Source organism: Pteronotus mesoamericanus, unplaced genomic scaffold (genome assembly GCF_021234165.1).
Source record: "Pteronotus mesoamericanus isolate MK-2021 breed Mesoamerican mustached bat unplaced genomic scaffold, CSHL_Meso_final scaffold_21, whole genome shotgun sequence".
NCBI classification, from domain to species: Eukaryota; Metazoa; Chordata; class Mammalia; order Chiroptera; family Mormoopidae; genus Pteronotus; species Pteronotus mesoamericanus.
In genome coordinates this window covers 13206635-13224615 of record NW_026555310.1, presented here as the reverse complement: position 1 = coordinate 13224615, position 17981 = coordinate 13206635, and the positions used below count along the sequence as shown (strand labels likewise).

General features: G+C 36.3%; 1 protein-coding gene across 1 annotated transcript in view; it reads right to left on the bottom strand.

The window, feature by feature from the left end:
- Window positions 1-17981, bottom strand: part of CPNE8 (copine 8) — a 177437-nt gene that overhangs the window by 141977 nt on the left and 17479 nt on the right. The window contains exons 2-3 of the mRNA XM_054591256.1: window positions 9653-9693; window positions 5944-5990 (exon numbers count right to left, since the gene is read on the bottom strand). Of these exons, the coding sequence (XP_054447231.1) occupies window positions 5944-5990; window positions 9653-9693 (88 nt within the window). The remainder of the gene's footprint in view (window positions 1-5943; window positions 5991-9652; window positions 9694-17981) is intronic.

Below are 17981 nucleotides of genomic sequence, written 5' to 3'. Positions count from 1 at the left end.
AATGGATAAGTAAAATCTAACTCAAAGTAGTTAATTGCAACATTTTCAGAACCTCTCAAAGTCAAGTGTACATCCTTAGGGATGGATGTTACTTTGTGCTATTTCTACTTGCCACTAAAGTTTTCATATTTTCATAATTCATGGCACTTAAATATCATTTCTAGCTCCAAAATTATTATGCACTAAAGTATAATTTTAGTTTTAAAAGATCTTATTACTTTGAGAGCTTTTGATAATTCACAATCATTATTAGATAGAATTTTTGAAGATATGCAGGTAATTCTAATAGTGTCAGACTTAATTTTTAAATTGCAGATTTTATCTATAGAATAAATTTAAATAATTTTTCTATCATTTTATTTGGAGCATTGATTTCAACACATTTTTTAACTCCTTTTTTTATCCTCCTTACTACCTAAAAGTAATTTATCCCAGAACATAAAATCATGTGGATACTTACTACAGATCTTTCAAGAATACATCTAAATTCAAATATGAGCTATGTTATTGACACAGTGTCAATACCTAAATCAGTAACTTGGTTGTATAAACATAATGAAGGTCCTGGAAAATTCCTCAACTATATTCTATGCTCCTTGAGGTAGAAATATTGTCTATTTTAAAACTTTACCCACCACTACAGCTACACGACAGCCACCCAATAAATATAGGTTAACATGCTAAATGGATGGATATACTTAAATGATTAATCAAGCATCTATAATACTGTTTTACTTGTTTGATTCAAAATATCCTGAGAGTAATTACTGAAGGAGTTCAAACCAGTCTTCCACGAGGTGAGGCACTGAGGCGTGTGAAGTATTTTGAGCCGAAGGCAACTGAGACCATGTGGGCTTATAAGAAACTTTTACCTCTCCCTTAAAGAATTTCAATAAGGGCCTTGCCCATAATAAGAATGAGCACCAGAAATAACCTTTTATGACCTATATATAAGGCAGGGGGAACTATAATTACTGAACATGTGTGCTCTTTATCATCCCGCAATGGCCTTCCTCCCCTCTGAAGCCCCGAGGGGCCTGACCTCACCTGTAGCTTGGAATGTCCCATATACTTCATTCTCCCTTTCTGTCTCTGAACCTCTCATGTATGCTAGGCCTTTAACTCTCTCATGTATGTGGGATTCCCACATGTACATATGTAACTAAATACGGACATTTTCCTGTATTCATCTGTTCCATGTCTATTTGATTATTAGACCAACCGGAAGAACCTAGAAGGACAGAGGAAAGTTTCTTTTTCCTCCACATTATGATACTGATTTAGGCTATTACCTTGTAAAACAACATTTAATACTTAAAAGGTACTTGAGTGAACTGATAAAATGAGAAGAAAACTCTTTCTGAACTCCACCATAAAATCATAGACTCACAAGGAAACTGGAGGGAAACAAGCGCAACTTATTCCCTGGTGAAACCAGACTGACAGCTGTTTGAATACAGGACAGCCATGGGAGCCCGAGGAGGCAGCTCTGAAAAACCCACTCTACTGTGAGATACTCTATATGTCACAAATGTCTTCTCCACAGTGGACCACATCATGCTTCTCTGTCTCTTGATCCTTTGGACCGAATTTTTTGTTCCCCTTTTTTTTGTTATTTCAATGTCAAGTAAGTATACCCTCATTGCTAGGTGAAAATCCTCTAAGAATTTGAGGACAATAATGATGACTATCTAGAGTCTTTGCATTTTTCAGGTTAAACATTCCTTCTTTGAAATGTCATAGCTCCCATACTGTTCTTCAAGATAACAGCCCTCCTTAAATACATACTTGGCGTTTCAATGGTCTCAAATGGAGAACTGAAAAATAACACTCTAGATTTGCTCCCACCAAGGCAAAATACAATAGTGTTCGATTGAATCACGTGAAATTACCAACGCAGCCATTTTTGACCTACAAAAATGACAATTTCATACAGCTCAACATAACAGCATTATCTTCCTTGATGTAAGCACTGCACATCCATCAATGAATCCTCAGATTGCATTAGCTTTTTAGCAGCTGTGTAACACCACAGCTTCATATTAGGTTTGAGGCCAAGTAAATCCCATAGGTCATTTTCCCATCAACTGCTCGGCTTGTGCAATGAATTTCACAGAATTTTACAGTGCAGGAATTTACATACCAGCCACCTACTGGTTTTGTCATGCTTATAAAAGTTTTTTGATCTCTTAGAGTCCTGATGTATTCTTAATCATATAATTCTTACTATGTGCCAGACACACAGTCCTTGTCAGTGGTTCATACTTCAGCCTCACAACAACCACATGAGTTAGAATCATTATCATCATTCCCCCTGTTACAGAGCGGGAACCAGAGACACTGAGAAGTCAAGTGCACTCCCTCAATCAGTGTATCACACTGTCCTTCTCAAGTGGTTTGGGGTGATTTAATAATATACATGGTGTACTTCATTTTTTCATCCCTTGTCCTTTAACCAGCATGTTCATTTTAATTATGATGTGTCTTAGTGTAGGACTCTTTGGGTCCATCTTGTTTGGGACTCTCTGTGATGCCTGAACTTGTGTGTCTTCTTCCTCCACCAGATTAGGGAAGTTTTCGGTCATTACCTCTTCCAATAGGTTCTCAATCCCTTGCTCACTCTCCTTCTGGTATTCCCATGGTGCAGATGTTGCTGTACTTCATATTGTCCCAAAAGTTTTTTAGGCTCTCATGTTTTTAAATTCCTTTTTTTTTTTTCTGTTTACTCCTGTGCTTGGGTATTTTTTTCTACCTTGTCTTCCAAATCACTGATTCGATCCTCTGCTTCATCTAACCTACTGTTTATTCCTACCAGTGTATTATTTACTTCAGATACTGCATTCTTTATTTCTGACTGGTCCTTTTTTATGGCTTCTATGTCTTTTTTCATGCTGTTGAGTATCCTTATAATCATTACTCGAAACTCTGTATCTGATAAATTGCTTGCCTCTATTTCATTTAGTTCTTCTTCTGGTATATTCTCTTTTTTTTCATTTGGGGCCTGTTTATTTGTTTTCCCATTTTGGCTGCTTCTTTGTATTTGTTTACATATTTTAGGTAGATCTGCAAAGAGTCTGGCGCAGAATTTTGTCAGACACTGACCACGACTGGCCCTGGGCAACCTGTTTAGAGCTATCAGGGATCCACAGCTTGTGGCTTCCTCTGCTGGGCCTGCTTGTATGCAGAAAGAACCAGGCTGTGCACCCAGACCAGCTTTTACCAGCACCAGGCTTGGGGGAGGGTCAGCTAAAGTCTCAGAGCTTCCAGAGATCCACCTTTGCTATTAGACTTAATGACTGAAATAGCCTCCATCTGTACTCAGCAGCCTGGCTTAAGCTTCACAGGGTGGGGCCGGTAAGAAGGATTCCTGCTGGTGGGGCTATTGATTCCCCTAAGGCTGATACCACTTGGAGGGGAGTGCTCTGCCAGAGAAAGATGGCTTCTGCAGTATGGGGAATGACTCAGCACAGGGATCCTGGCAGCTAATCGTTCAGCCCTCTCCCCAGAGTCACCAGCCTGGGACTCTCACGCGTCTTTAGTCCACTCTGCCCTCCCTCTGCCGGAGCCCAGGGTAAGTGGCATTCTCTTGTAAGGAAGTGGTTTCTTCCATATGTTCTTGGTTATAAGGTTTCTCTCCAGCTAGTGTTCAGTTGTTTATTCAGGATGGTTTTTCTTTAATTTAGTTGGAAATCTAGTTTGGTCCTGGGAGGAGGTTAGTGTAGCTTCCACCTACTCTGCCATCTTGGGTCTGCCCAAGCATATTCAATCAGCTGCTAAATGCAAGGGATTTTAGCTACAAAATGCTTGTCTCTTGCATCTGACACATCCTTTCTATTTTTCTAGATCATTCTTTAGTACTTAAGACTTTTAATTCTTCTGAAATTCTGTCTGTTGAAATTGCCTCTTAACTGGTATCTCCCCGTACTGTCCATATGTTTCTACCCATTGTAGATGAGTCTGGGTCCTATTTCTCATCAACTTCTCAACTTCTACATTGTTTTTATACCCCCTCTGAGCATTATTTCCTCTAATACTTTCTATTCCTTCAAAGAAAAAAATAAACGTGTAAAATATTGTTTTCTCTTTATTTTTAACTTATGCCATTTTCCTTAAATAGCAGGTCCCCCTCTCTTATTGTCTTTCCTTTAGAGTCAAGTTTTAAAAAAATAAGTATAGAGCCCCAAAGATCAATTTATCGAATGTCTTTCCATTAATAAAACCAGAAAGTAAAGGTTGGGATCTGATAAGGATTCTGCAAAGCAAGGTGGTCTAACAGCAGAGGCCCTGGAGCCAGATGGCCTGGGTCGAAATCCCTACTCTGTTTTTTACAATTAGGTAACTTTTGTCAAGTCACTTAAGCTTCAGTTTCCTCATGTGTAAAATAAGGATTACAATAATATCTACCTCTTAGGGCTGTTGTGCAAATTAAATTAGTCAATATATCTAAAGGGCTTAGAACATTAGTCATTATTATTATTACAAAAGACCTTGTAAATTTAAGTAAGAAATCTGTATCTCATTGCGTAGGCAACAAGAAAGCCTCATCATTAGGGAGATGCATTGGTCAAGATGCCTGTTACTAGACCTATGGCTTCTTATCTCAGTTCCTTTATTGGTGCCTTGAATAATGGTATTTTCTAAACACCCCTGGTAAATGCTCAGCCTTATCTAGCCTGACCTATGGTCAGTCAGCAGGTCCACTGCATTGTCCCAGGCCTTTGAGAAAAGAAACTGTAAAAGTGAATAACAAAAGAAAGCATATTTTGAAGGAAAATAATGAAAGGGATAATTAGAGGAACAAAAGAGAGGGACATAGACTCACAGGAAGACAAAAGATAACATGAGTCTGAATGAAGGAGGTGGCTTATCTGAGATTTTTTTTTTATGAAAAATAATTCATAACACTGGATAACTGATTAAATGAAGAAGGTATGGGAAAGATAGTCAAGGACGGCTGTAAAAATTGCAGTTTGATATTTTGGCCGGTGATGTTTTTAGCTACATTTGGAGTGAAGAAGCAGCGGATACGGTGAGTTCACATCATTTGGATATGCAGAGTGTCACATAAACATCGAACAACACTGTGGAAATGTGCAAACGCAGTTAGATCAGAGAAAGTGGCACTCAGCGTCCCGCCTACCCATTATCAGTAGAGACACTTTTTGAATTGGTTTATTCTCTCAGTTTTGAAAATAAATTACAATGATCTATTCTTACCCTCTCACAATTGAGACACATTGGTATTATAAAATGGCTGACTGCAAAGCAATCTGTGGCAATAAATAGCATGAATCTCACCAGGGATATCGCACCAGAAACTGTAACCTCATTAAAACAATGCACGAAATTCCTGAGGTAACCAGCAACTACAAGCAGATGGAAAGGCTTTTTATTTTAATATGTTCCCCTCCCCTCCAGCATTCATGCTTCTGTTTGACACACACTAGAAAATAAATTAACTAAAATAGAAATTCTGCCTCCTTGCTTTTGCTCTACTAAAGCGTAATTATATTAGGAAACTGAGTTTCTACTTTATTTTCAAATAATATGTTATTAAAGGGCAAAAAGCAGGTGATAATCACACGTACACTTCAAACCCTTTAAAGCAATAGTTTATGAAAATCCGCATTTGACCTCTAAAAGTGAGACTAAGTCCATAGACTTCAATCACATAAGAATTGCAACACATTAAATTTACTTTGGACTGAGGAAAATACAAGTTTTAAGGCTAGAATATTCCACAGGAAAGTCATAAATCAGCCAAATATTCAGGATTATTAAAAATAAAACACAAAGGTTACTTTCACAAAATGAAGAAGAAATTCAATCTTTGAATTCAGAAAGGCTTAAAATAACTAAAACAGGAAAGAATCACCTTCATCAAATTGTAACTCATACCATATCTTCCAGCACAGTGATTTTTTAAATTTTTTAAATTCTTACCTCTCTCCATTCTTTATTTCCAACTCCTTGTACATACAAGACACAAACTACAAAAGATTAAAAAAATACATTAATGTCATTTATAAACATCACATATGAATGTAATAATTTATTTTTCAACTGTCCAAAATCAACATCAAAATTAATTCCTAATTCCCAACCCTACTCTTGCAGGATAATTGCTAGTAAATCAATACATGACTGAAATTTTTTGTAAAGAAAGAAAAAAAACAATGTTACATTTCTAGAACTTAATTATATAGAAAGCTTGGTTCATAAAAAATATAATGATAATTTACTGTCTTCTACATTATACTACAGATGTAGGTAAATTTTAATCAAACTAGTTTAACAGTTTGATATATATCAGTATGTTAATAGCCATAAGTCACAAGTTTTTCCTAAATACCTACTGTGCTCAAAGCCATCATAAAAAGGACAACCTAGAGCAAATTATACAGTGTATTTAATTTTTTCAACTCCCACCCTCAATATAGGTATACCTCATTTTATTGTACTTTGCAGATATTGCATTTTTTACAAATAAAAGTTTTGCGACAACTCTGTGTTAAGTCTATTAGCACCATTTCTCCAACAGCACTTGCTCACTCCTGTCTCTGTGTGGCATTTTGGTAATTTTCTCAATATTTCAAACATTTTCATTATTATTAGATTGGTTTTGGTGATCTGTAATCAGTGATCTTTGGTGGTAGTATTATAATTGTTTTGGGGGTGTGCCAAGGTAAGATAATGAACTTAACTGATAAATGTATGTGTTCTGACTGTTCCACTGACTGTTTCCTGGTCTTTCTCCCTCTTTTTGGGACCCCATCTCCCCTGAGACACAACAATATTGAAATTAGACCAATTAATAACCATACAGTGGCCCTTAAGTGTTCAAGTGAGAGGAAAAGATGTAGTCTCTCACTTTAAATCAAAAGTAGAAATGACTAAGCTTAGTCATGAAGGCATGTCAAAAGCTAAGACCAGCCAAAAACTAAGCCTCTTGGGCCCGTGAGCCAAGTTGTAAATGCAATTAAAGGAAATTAAAAGTGCTATTCTACTTTTAACTCTAAAGGAAATTAAAAGTGTTATTTTAGTGAAGACACAAATGATAAGTAAGCAAAACAGCCTTTTGCTGATACAAAGTTTTAGTGGTCTGGACACAAGTCAAACCAGCCACAACATTCCCGGAAACCAAAGCCTAATCCAGAGCTAGTTCCTAGCTCTCCTTAAATTCCCTGAAAGGCTGAGAGAGGTGTGGAAGCTGCAAAAGAAAAGTGTGAAGCTAACAGCAGTGGGTTCATGAGGTTAAGGAGAGAAGCCAAATCCATAACATGCAAGTGTGAGGTGAAGCAGCAAGTGCTGGTATAGAATCTGAAGCAAGTTATCAAGAAGAACTACCTAAGATAATTAATGAAGACATTGACACTTAACAACAGATTGTCAATGTAGGCAAAACAGCCTTATTTTGGAAGAAGATGCCATCTAGAACCTTGATAGACAGAAGGAAGTGCCTGGCTTCAAAGCTTCAAAGGACAGCCTGACTCCCTAGTTAGGGGACAAAGCAGCTGGTGATTTTAAGTTGGAGCCAATACTCATTTACCATTCCCGAAATCCCAGGGCACTTAAGAATTACGTTAAACCTCCTCTGCCTGTGCTCTATAAATGGAACAACAAAGCCTGGATGACAGCACATCTGTTCACAACATGACTGACTGAGTATTTCAAGCCCACTCTTGAGACCTACCACTAAAAAAAAACCAAAAAACCTTCCTTTCAAAATATTACTTTTCTTTGACAATACAGCTGGTCACCCAAGAGGTCTGCTAGAGATGTACAATGAGATTAACGTTGTTTCCATGCCTGCTAACACAACATCCATTCTGCAGCCCATGGGCTGAGGAGTAATTTTGATTTTCAGGTCATAGTATTTAAGAAATAGAGTAAGGCAATAGCTGCTGTAGACAGTGATCCTTCTGTAGGATGTGGACAAAGTAAATGGGCATCCTTCTGAAAAGGATCCACCAGTCTAGATACCATTAAGAACACCTGTGATTCATGAGACAAAGTCCAATTATCAACATTAACAGGAGTTCAGAAGAAGCTGACTCCAATTCTCATGGATGTATTTTGAGGAGTTTATCACTTCAGTGGAGGAAATAACTGCAGATATGGTGGAAACAGCAAGAGTACTAGAATTAGAAGTAGTGTCTGAAGATGTGCTATAATCTCACCATAAAATTTTAACAGATGAGGAATTGCTTCTTGTGGATGAGCGAAGAAAGTGGTTTCTTGAGATGGAATCTACCCCTAGTGAAAATACTGTGAAAATTGGTGAAATGGCAACAAAGGATTTAGAATATTACATAAAGTTAGTTGTTAAAGCAGCAGCAGGGTTTGAAAGAACCGACTCCAATTTTGAAAGAAGTTCTAACCATGGGTAAATGCTATTACTCAGTGTTGCATGCTACAGAGAAGCTGTTCATGAAAAGAAGAGTCCATTGATGAGGCAAACTTCATTATGGTCTCATTTTAAGAAATTGTCACAGCCACCCCAACCTTCTGCAGCCACCACGTTGATCAGTCAGCAGCCAACAACTTCAAGGCAAGACCCTTCCCCAACGAAAAGGTTACTACTCAATGAAAGCTCAGATGATGGCCAGTGTTTGTTAGCAATAGTATTTTTTAATTAAGGTATGTATATTTTTTAGACTTAATGCTATTGCACACTTCGAAGACTACAGTATAACGTAAACATAACTTTTATATGTACTGGGAAACCCAAAAATCCAAGTGGCTCTCTTTATTGCAATATTTGTTTGATTGTGGTGGTCTGAAACTGAAACCTCAATACCTTCAAGATACACCTATATTTGTAAACAGGTAGGAAATCCTGTCAACCATAAAGGAAAGTAGCAAATGGGAGATGAAGGGTTTGGGGTCAAGATTAAGGAATTTTTATAAAGTCCCATCCACTTGCCAAATGAGCCACAGGAAATTGTAATACCCACAAATTATAATGCCATTTCCTAATGAGCACCTAAAGAATTTTAACATCTGACAAAACCTTTCCCTTGTAGTTAAACCCTTTTTTTTTTTTTCCACACATCTGTAGAGAGGAAGAGCTGTCAGGCTTCAGCTTCTAAATACTACATGACTTATAAACACTAACTGGTTTATACATTAATTCTGCTGTTTTCTAATTCAAACTACCTTTATTATTTTACAAGTTATCTCTAATTTTCAAAATCTCTAATTAAAAATCAAAACTTCAGCTCATACCAGATGTTATATATTTCATTTAGTTATATGTGCCTTATATGTGGCTTTTATTTAAAAAAAAAAAAAAAAAAAAAAGGAAAAGCATTACTCTCTGACCAAATCACTTAAAATCATGGCCCATTACAATTGTTTTTCAACTTTAATTTCTACCATATGGCCATACCATGAGGCTGCAGTTTCAAAGGTGAACTATCCTACATTGGGGTCTTCTGCGCTTTCACCGTATTCTCAAAACTCAAAGCAACTTCTCTTTAGGCAGAGTACTACCCAGAGAGATGAGCATGCAGGGCTTAAGACCATTCCCCTTCTTTCTTTTTAGGCTTTAAAACAAATATTTAAACAAGTACTGTGAGCTTCATACAATTTTTGCAAAATCAGAAAGCAAAGTAAGTGGACTTTCAAAAGAAAGTAAAGGGATACTTACTTGGGTCAGATTTAGAAAATGTGTCTCTGTCAAGAAGATTTCTGTTGAATAAAACATAAAATGTTAGATGAATATAAGGCCGAAATATTTATGTAAATATATATGTATAAATGTGTATATATTGTATATAGTACATATGTATTACACACACATACACACACACACACACACAAATAAATAAAAACTCACCATAGACCTGCCTGTATTTATTCAAAAATCATCACTGGAATTTTGGAAGCAGGGATGGGTATTTGTTCAGCCCTGTACTGCAGTTAGCCGATAACAAGCCTTTCCATAGTCTAAGATTAAAATCGCCTAGATTAAACCTAGAAACCTGTTCTAGGTTTCCTTTTATCCCCTCATTAACAAGTATATAAACACTCAAAAATGTGTCCTGAATTGAACTGTCAGTGGCTACTACTGCAAAATTGTTTGGGATTCACAGCACAGGATCACATTAGTCCATACGGTTAGAAGGCAACAGTGAAGCGCTGTCTATTAATGTTGCATGGCATCAGCCCTGAGGAGTTTTATGTTGCTATGATGGTTCGGGAATTTAAGATGGATCTTGCTTGAAGATTCTTCCCAGGAGAGGAAAAGATTTAAAAGGTACACAGGGCCCTTTTAGCACCTATTTATTCTTTTTTTACAGATATATTCACCTTCACAACAGAATAAAAATGGAAAATCAGAAACTGGGAAAGTCTGGATTTCGCTGGTATTGGACTATGTTCTCTAACTCAAAGATAGTTAATGCAGCCCTATACTTTATGCTCATAATAACCCTGAGTAGTAAAAAAGTTAAATTCATTATGCTCTGATTAATAAGGTGGTCAATTATTATAAAAATCTATCTAAAACTAATTTTTTCTATAAAGCGATCATTTGAAGCTATAACCTTTTCTGAAAAATCTGGCTCTCCAAAATGAAGACTTAAAGGTTCTAAAAGTTAGATTTGTACTCTATAGTAATCCTCCATTAATTGATAATAATTTATAATAGCTAAATTAAATTTCTATATTTAATACTTATAAGAATACCACCTTTAAGCTGTCTTATTCCTCCACCAGAACTACTACTCGTGTGCACTTATCTGTACTGCCTTTGGTATTTGAAAGGCCTTCTGTTTTCACATCAATCTGATATCTTATTTCAGATTCTCAGAATTACTGCTTCCATTAAATCATTGTACACTGAGAATAATTAGAAAAAAAATAATCAACAGAACAATGAAGCACATACAAAAAAAGTGAGATTATGTCTTGAAATATTCTAGGAAGAAGGGAAAATAATATCAGACATATTTATATTTGGAATTAAATCAGATTCAAAGACTACTAGTCAGAAATCAAATTAAAATAACCTTTCTGTCCTCTAAGCAGACACCGTGACTGCAGCAATGGTTGGTAAACAGCAAATTAAAACATTTTTATTTGAGAAATTACTGTGATACACATTTACAAAAAGTAGTTCTCCACTTATGAAGAAATTCTCCAGACTTTCCTGTCTCCAGCTTTTGCTAATTAAGTGTCCTTAAAAAATGTAATTCAACTTTCTTTCACATTTCATAAATATCAAGGAGAGATAACAGTGAAAAAAATTAGTGTGGATAGGACTGGAAAACTAACTTACACACATATTTTTAAAATATTTTTATTTTAATCACAAATATAAAGTAATGAATTTCTATCAACAAAAAGTTAAATATTCTAAATCACAGACTTTACTGGTCACATTGTTTCTTCTGGCCATAGGATTCATAACACATAATGGTAAAGTCAAAAACAAAGAAACAAAAAGTCTTAGATCTTTTATATGGTAAGAAATAAAACTCCATTAACTCTTCATAATTTAGTCCTTTAAATTTACAGTTTAATTTTCCCATTGCTGCCTGATGACAAATTTCATCTATACTTTGATCATATGAAGGTAATAGAATTGATTATCTCTGACTAGATTTAATTCCTAAAGACTACTTATTCAAACATATGCAATTTTTAAAGTTGGGAAGGGCAAGTATTCTTAAATTACATATATAATGACATATAATATATTACATATATAATAATTATTATATTTATATAATATATAAATATATGTTTAATATATATCAAAATGCCAGCAATTATCAAAATACATCATCCAGTTTCGACTTTTTAAAGGGATGCAATGTTTTTACCTTCCCAAATCCTATTAGAAACAAAGCATATTCACACTAAGTAAATGAGACAGGCATTACTGCGAAGGCCGTTTTATAAAAAAAGGAAGTGAGCTGAGGCTCAGAGCCACTGAGTAAATGAGTAAGAGCACACAACCTAGGACAGGATAATCCACTGCAGACAGCTCCCTCTCAGTCTGATTTCCCTGCTCTTTACAAAAGGCCACACACAGTCTGGAGAAGTCTGGAAGAAACAACTGACTTTTCTGTGAATCTTGGTAAATTCTAGTTCATGGATTAACATGAAGATGCTGCCTACAGAAAAATAAAATGAACTAGGGCAGGAAGCCAAACATAACTGTACTTAATAGAAAAATACTTTTGTTTTCCATAGGAGGCACTTCAAAAAATAGCATACACACACACACACACACACACACACACACACACACACACACACACACACACACACACACACACACACTGCCTGCATTAGCTTTTATATAGGAAGGCTGCTCCTTCCCTCCACCGGGTGTCATTTGCTGAAGCTAGCATGTCTACAATTTTATAACATGATGTAAACTTCATCAGGTAAAAAATCCTGACTGTGTCTTTCTAGTTGGTTAGATCTGGATCTGGATGCAGCCAATACAAGGAAGAGAATAAATTCCTGAAAAGAAATTATGGAAAAATACATTGAATGAATTAGAAAATTTACCTGAAGAAATAACCTAATCAAAATTATGACCTGTGAATTGCTTGAGTTCTAGTACCCACTCATCCTCAAATTCCAATTAAAGTATGCCTGGACTGTGGACTTAAATTACTACAATTGAAATCACATACCTAAAAGGCTAAGGCCCAACCAATTCAACTCTAATCTGCATGAAGAAATAAATGCTGGGTTCATGCAAAAGGTGTATTTTGTAGGAAGCTTGAAATAGGAGTAGATAAGCAAGAATTTAGTAATATCTTTCTAGGACCATCCAGAAGAAGACTTCCCTGATACCCAAGTTTCTACTCAACCCTCATAGGGTCAGTCCCTTACGACAGAGACTGATGCACCAAGCCCTCCTCCCTTGACGACAGCTGTCAGCTAGCTCATCCAGTAACCCTGCCTGCTCTGGCTTCATGCTCAGGTCACCTTTTGATTTTAAAAGAGTTTCTCATGTAGTTATTAGCACAGACCTATGCTAACTGGCCAACAATGAATATTACAGTTTTCTTGACAATTCTAGTTTTTATTCTCAGTTGGTGTTCCAAGACCCATACAGAGCAGCCAGTTAGCCCTTAAAACAACATCTCAGGTTTGTCTTCCCCTACCTGAAAAGTAGCAATTTTCTTCAGACTTCAGTGCAATTCTGCAAGTATTTTTCAAGCAAATACTCTAGGCCTGAGATCTAACTAAACACTTGTGAAGATAAAATAAATATTAAAGACATGGTTTCTTATTTCAAAAACATAAATTTTACCAGGAAAACAAACTCACAGAAATAACTAAATAGTAATATTGGATGGTGTATAAAATAACAGTTTATTATAGGAAGAAGGAAAAATAACCTAAAAACAAACTCAAATAGATTCAGATACAATTAAATTAAAAAAATAGGTACAATGGTTAACTCATCTCAATGATTTAAAAAATATTAGAATAAAACAACTTATAGGTATGTCTATACAATTAATCTAAACAAGTATCTAGCTTGTTATCTTTTCTGTTATATGTATATATAATGACTTTATTAGTGGAAAATTAAAAGTTCTAATTCTTATGTAAAATGAGCATATAACATGATCTATTAAGGTAAATGTGATCTGTGAGTTAAAACTAAAGTTGCAGGTCTGCTTCTCTTTCCTACTTAGTAAATGAAATTACCTAATAAATATTGTTATTAGTGTGATAAATATTGAAGGTCTTAAAAATACTTTAAAAGAAAAGCAAAAACCATTATCCTAACACAGAGACAATTCGGAAAAGAAAATATATTTGTTATGTATTATGAATATTAAACCTGACAGTTTCAGGTTAAAGGCAATCATATTATTTGTGACCTTTTAAAGTGCTAATTTAACAAAATCTACAATATACTTGTTTTATGGAATAAGTCCTCAAATTGAAGATATGAAGTGAATTCTGAAAAAGCACTGCTCCTTGTGGCCAACAGAGCTTAGACAGTATGTAACCCAGGGGTCTACTGCTATACCTGGTGGAATTGTTCTACCTACTTTTTAATAAGAAAAAAGACACAGCTTACAAATAAAGCCAAACAAAAATTTATCCATTTAATTTTCCACAGAAACCAAAACATGACCTACTAAATAGTCAAGCAATGCTTTATTGTTTTACAAACACTGCCCAGCATAAACTTTCCACGTGTCGACAGAGAACCACATCTCTGCATCACATAATCTTCCCTGAAACCTGTTCTGTATCTATAAGCAAAATGACTTGGGGTTAAGTCAAAATTTAGGAAATTATTAGGGCCCTCTTATTTACATGTTGTTCAGTGTGGTCTCAAGACTGCTGACTACCTGCAAGGTAAGTTTACCGAGCAGCACTTGACACGGTGGAACCTAGCACACCACAGGCTTGCACATAAGCAAGGGCTCCGCATGCACCTACTGCATGAATGAACGGTTTCAGTATCCAAGCAAAGGTATCGACTTTTTACACTTTAGATATGGCAACATGTTTTATCATAGAAAAATGAGTAAAAGAAGAAGGTGAAGGCCTTTGCCCTAATAAGTAATCCATTAACTGGAAATATTGGAGTGACTGCTTTTCTGGGATTGGAACCAAGCCCCACGTCACTGGGCCACCATGCCCAGGGCCCTTACTATGGGTATTATACTGTTTTATGGATTGGAATTTGACAGTTCCCTGGGTGGGGGGGGTGGGGAAGGAGGTCTGTATGTGTGTATACATTTTTAAATACACATACACACAAAGTGATTTTCAGGGTTGTTGTTTTTTTTTATAAAGGCAATAAAATAAAAGCTTTTTTTAACCAACTAAAAGGAAATTGATCAAATCTGGAAGTGATCTGAATGCAAAACTTAATCCCCTCATTTATTCATTATTTTATTAACTAAATAAACATTACCTCTAGAAACTCAGCATACACGTTTAAGGAAAGTTAAGGAAATATTTTTCCTGAAACTACAAATTCATTGGCAAGGAGAAACTGTACACAGGCTAAAAGTAAAGCTTTAAGATAAAAGAAATAAATAAAGTATTTGAAACTGAAGCTTACTGAAAAATCAAAGTCAGCTAGAATCTAAGATACAAAGTAATTCTGAAGGATGGAGTCATTGGAAAGTACTTAAGATTATCTGGCTTTCAAGAAAATATGGATAGACATTCAGACTTGAAGTTGTGCAAATAAACTAAAATTCAGCTAAACAGCTTCCTCTCATAACCTGAGCATACAAATAGAACGTCACCATACATGGTACATATTACCCCACAAAAACTAAGAATAAAATAAACTTTATGATAGTCTCAGTTTTTGCTGAAATGAAGTTATTTAAAGTATTTATCAATTAGTACTTTTTAGTTATTAAAGCCAGGGATAAAAATAACAGTTTCAACCTCTGCATGGGTTGAATTTGGTTTAGATACTAAAAGAAACTTGAAGCGAAGATAACAATGAAAACTTTTACGATTCTTCTGAGGCATTCACCTATGACTGATGTTCTTGAAAATTACCTCAAAGTAAACCAAGGTGTTTTTTTTTCCCCAATCTGATATGTCAGAGCTTTGGTTTGCCTGAACTAAAGTAGATAGAGGAAGCCATAGGTTTGAACTATTGTTAGATTAAAGAAAAAGGACCAGTCCTTGATTTCCGCTGAAGAAGAGAAACATAAGATTTATGTTAACAAAACTGAGCAGAATAAAAAGAGACTGAGAACAGATTATAGGTCTTCTTTTAAATCTAAAACATGCATACAAAACTAATCTCACTCTCTTTTCCTCCATGTTGTAGCTCCTCTATTTCCTATCTCAGTGAAATGGCATCTGTGGTCAGCAGAATAATCGCCCCCAGCCCCGCCCCACCCCAAACATACCAGGTCCTAATCCCTGGAACCTATAAATATGACTTTATTTTGAGGGCAGAAAAAGGCCTTTGCAGATATGACCAAATAACAGATCCTGAAAAGATAGATGAGATCATCCTGGATTATCTGAGTGGGCTCTACATGCAATTATATATATCCTTATAAAACGACAGAGGGAGATTTGACACAAACAGTGGAAGAGTCAATGTGAACAGAGTAGAATGAGATTTCTTGACTCTGCCCTCGAAGACTGAAGGGATATGGCCACAAGCCACAGCATTCTAGCAGCCCCCGAAAGCTGTAAAGACAAGGAATGGATGGATTCTCCACCAGAGTCTCCAGAGGAAGAACGGCCCTCCCAACACTTTTGTTTCAGCCAAGCGATACTGATTTCAGACTTCTGGCCTCCAGCACTGTCAGAGAATAAAGTCCTATTGTTTTAAGCCAACAAATTTGGGAGAATTTGTTACAACCACCACAGGAAACTAATACAGCAACACTGTCTGACCCACCAGTCTTCCAAGGGGACCCCTAAATTATCCTCTTTTCTCTCTCCCTCTGCCTTAACCCATCCCCTACTGTGGCTTCTGACTCCAAGTGCCAACTACTTCCCAGACCTTAGAGCTCTTGACTGGTCTTCCTGCATCCCATCTCCCAGTTCATTCACCAAGATGCATCCAAGAGAAAAGTTCTTTACAGTAAAACCTGACCAAATGGCTCCCTTGTTTAAACCCATTACCTTCAGAAACTCCAAACTCCATAATACAGCACTGAATACGTCTGCCACATTCTGACTCCGGCTTTATCTCCAGCAGCACCTCTATCCATATGGCATATCATACAGACTCTGCCCCTGAAATTTCCTCATCAAACCCATTCCTTCCAGGAAATGAGAACCTCTTTCCCCCTCCCCACTGCTGTGCCCTGGGCAGGGAGAACCGATGCTTCTTTTTTGTGTCCCTTTACACCCAACGGGAAACTGTATCACGAATTCTGCACCTAATATTCATTTAGTGGACCAGGCACCAGGCACTAATCTCAGCACTCTAAGATAATCATTTCATTTAACCTTCACCATAATCCTAGCAAGTAGCAATTATCATCAGAATACATTTTCCAGATGAGATAATAAAATGCAGAGAGGTTACATAAAGTGGCCAAAGTCACGAGAATAGTATATGATTCTCCTGAGGCATTCACCTATGCATTTTTGTACATTTCAATTAATTTTTACTTTTAATTTTTGTATTTGTTATGTTGACTAACTATATTATTGAGAACAAAATGAAATGAACTGCAAGTAATGTCATCATCAGCATCACTTTGGAAGTTCTAGGGAATAAAATACAAAATAAAAATGATAGTAATACAAAGAGAAAAATTTATTATTTGCAGAAGACTTCATTTTGTACCTAGAAAAAAAAATAAGAGAATTAACTAATAAAATCTTTCAAAATTAGTAATATAATTCAGTAAAGTGATTGGACACATGATGAATATATGAGTCAATAGTTTTCTGGGTTTCAACAGTTATTAACTGTCCTATCCAATTCATACTTTTTGGTAGTTATCTGTCGTCTTCAATTACTGACCTATGTGAGGGCTATGCAGCTCTCTTTCATTATAACCTCACTCCAATATCCTGTGTTACCATGAAAGCAAGTCAAGGACCAAATTCTGCCAACAGGGACTCAAAACAGTCACACAATATGCTCTACAAATTCAATCAAGTTCCATCTCTCTGTGCTTTTAGGGACAGCATCTTAAGGTAGATGCAGCAATATTCTGGTGACATTAAAGAAATGTATGATGAAAATATGGAGATGTTTCATGGAAGACAGAGGCAGAAACGTAACTGACCTTATGGGAAGAACTAAACAAGAACAGAACCAGCACCATGAGGCAATGGGCAGGGCTGCAGGGACAGCAGGCAGCAAGGCCACAGGGCAGGCCCTGCAGCAAAAGGGCATTACTGTGACTTCCCAGTGGCACTCAACACTGACATTTTAACAATGAGCTGAGGGCTCTATGGATGCAGCAGAGAAAAGCAGGAGGGATTTCCTGGGGTAGCAGCTGAGGTCAATGGCTCAGAGGGCTGCACTGCAGTGCCTG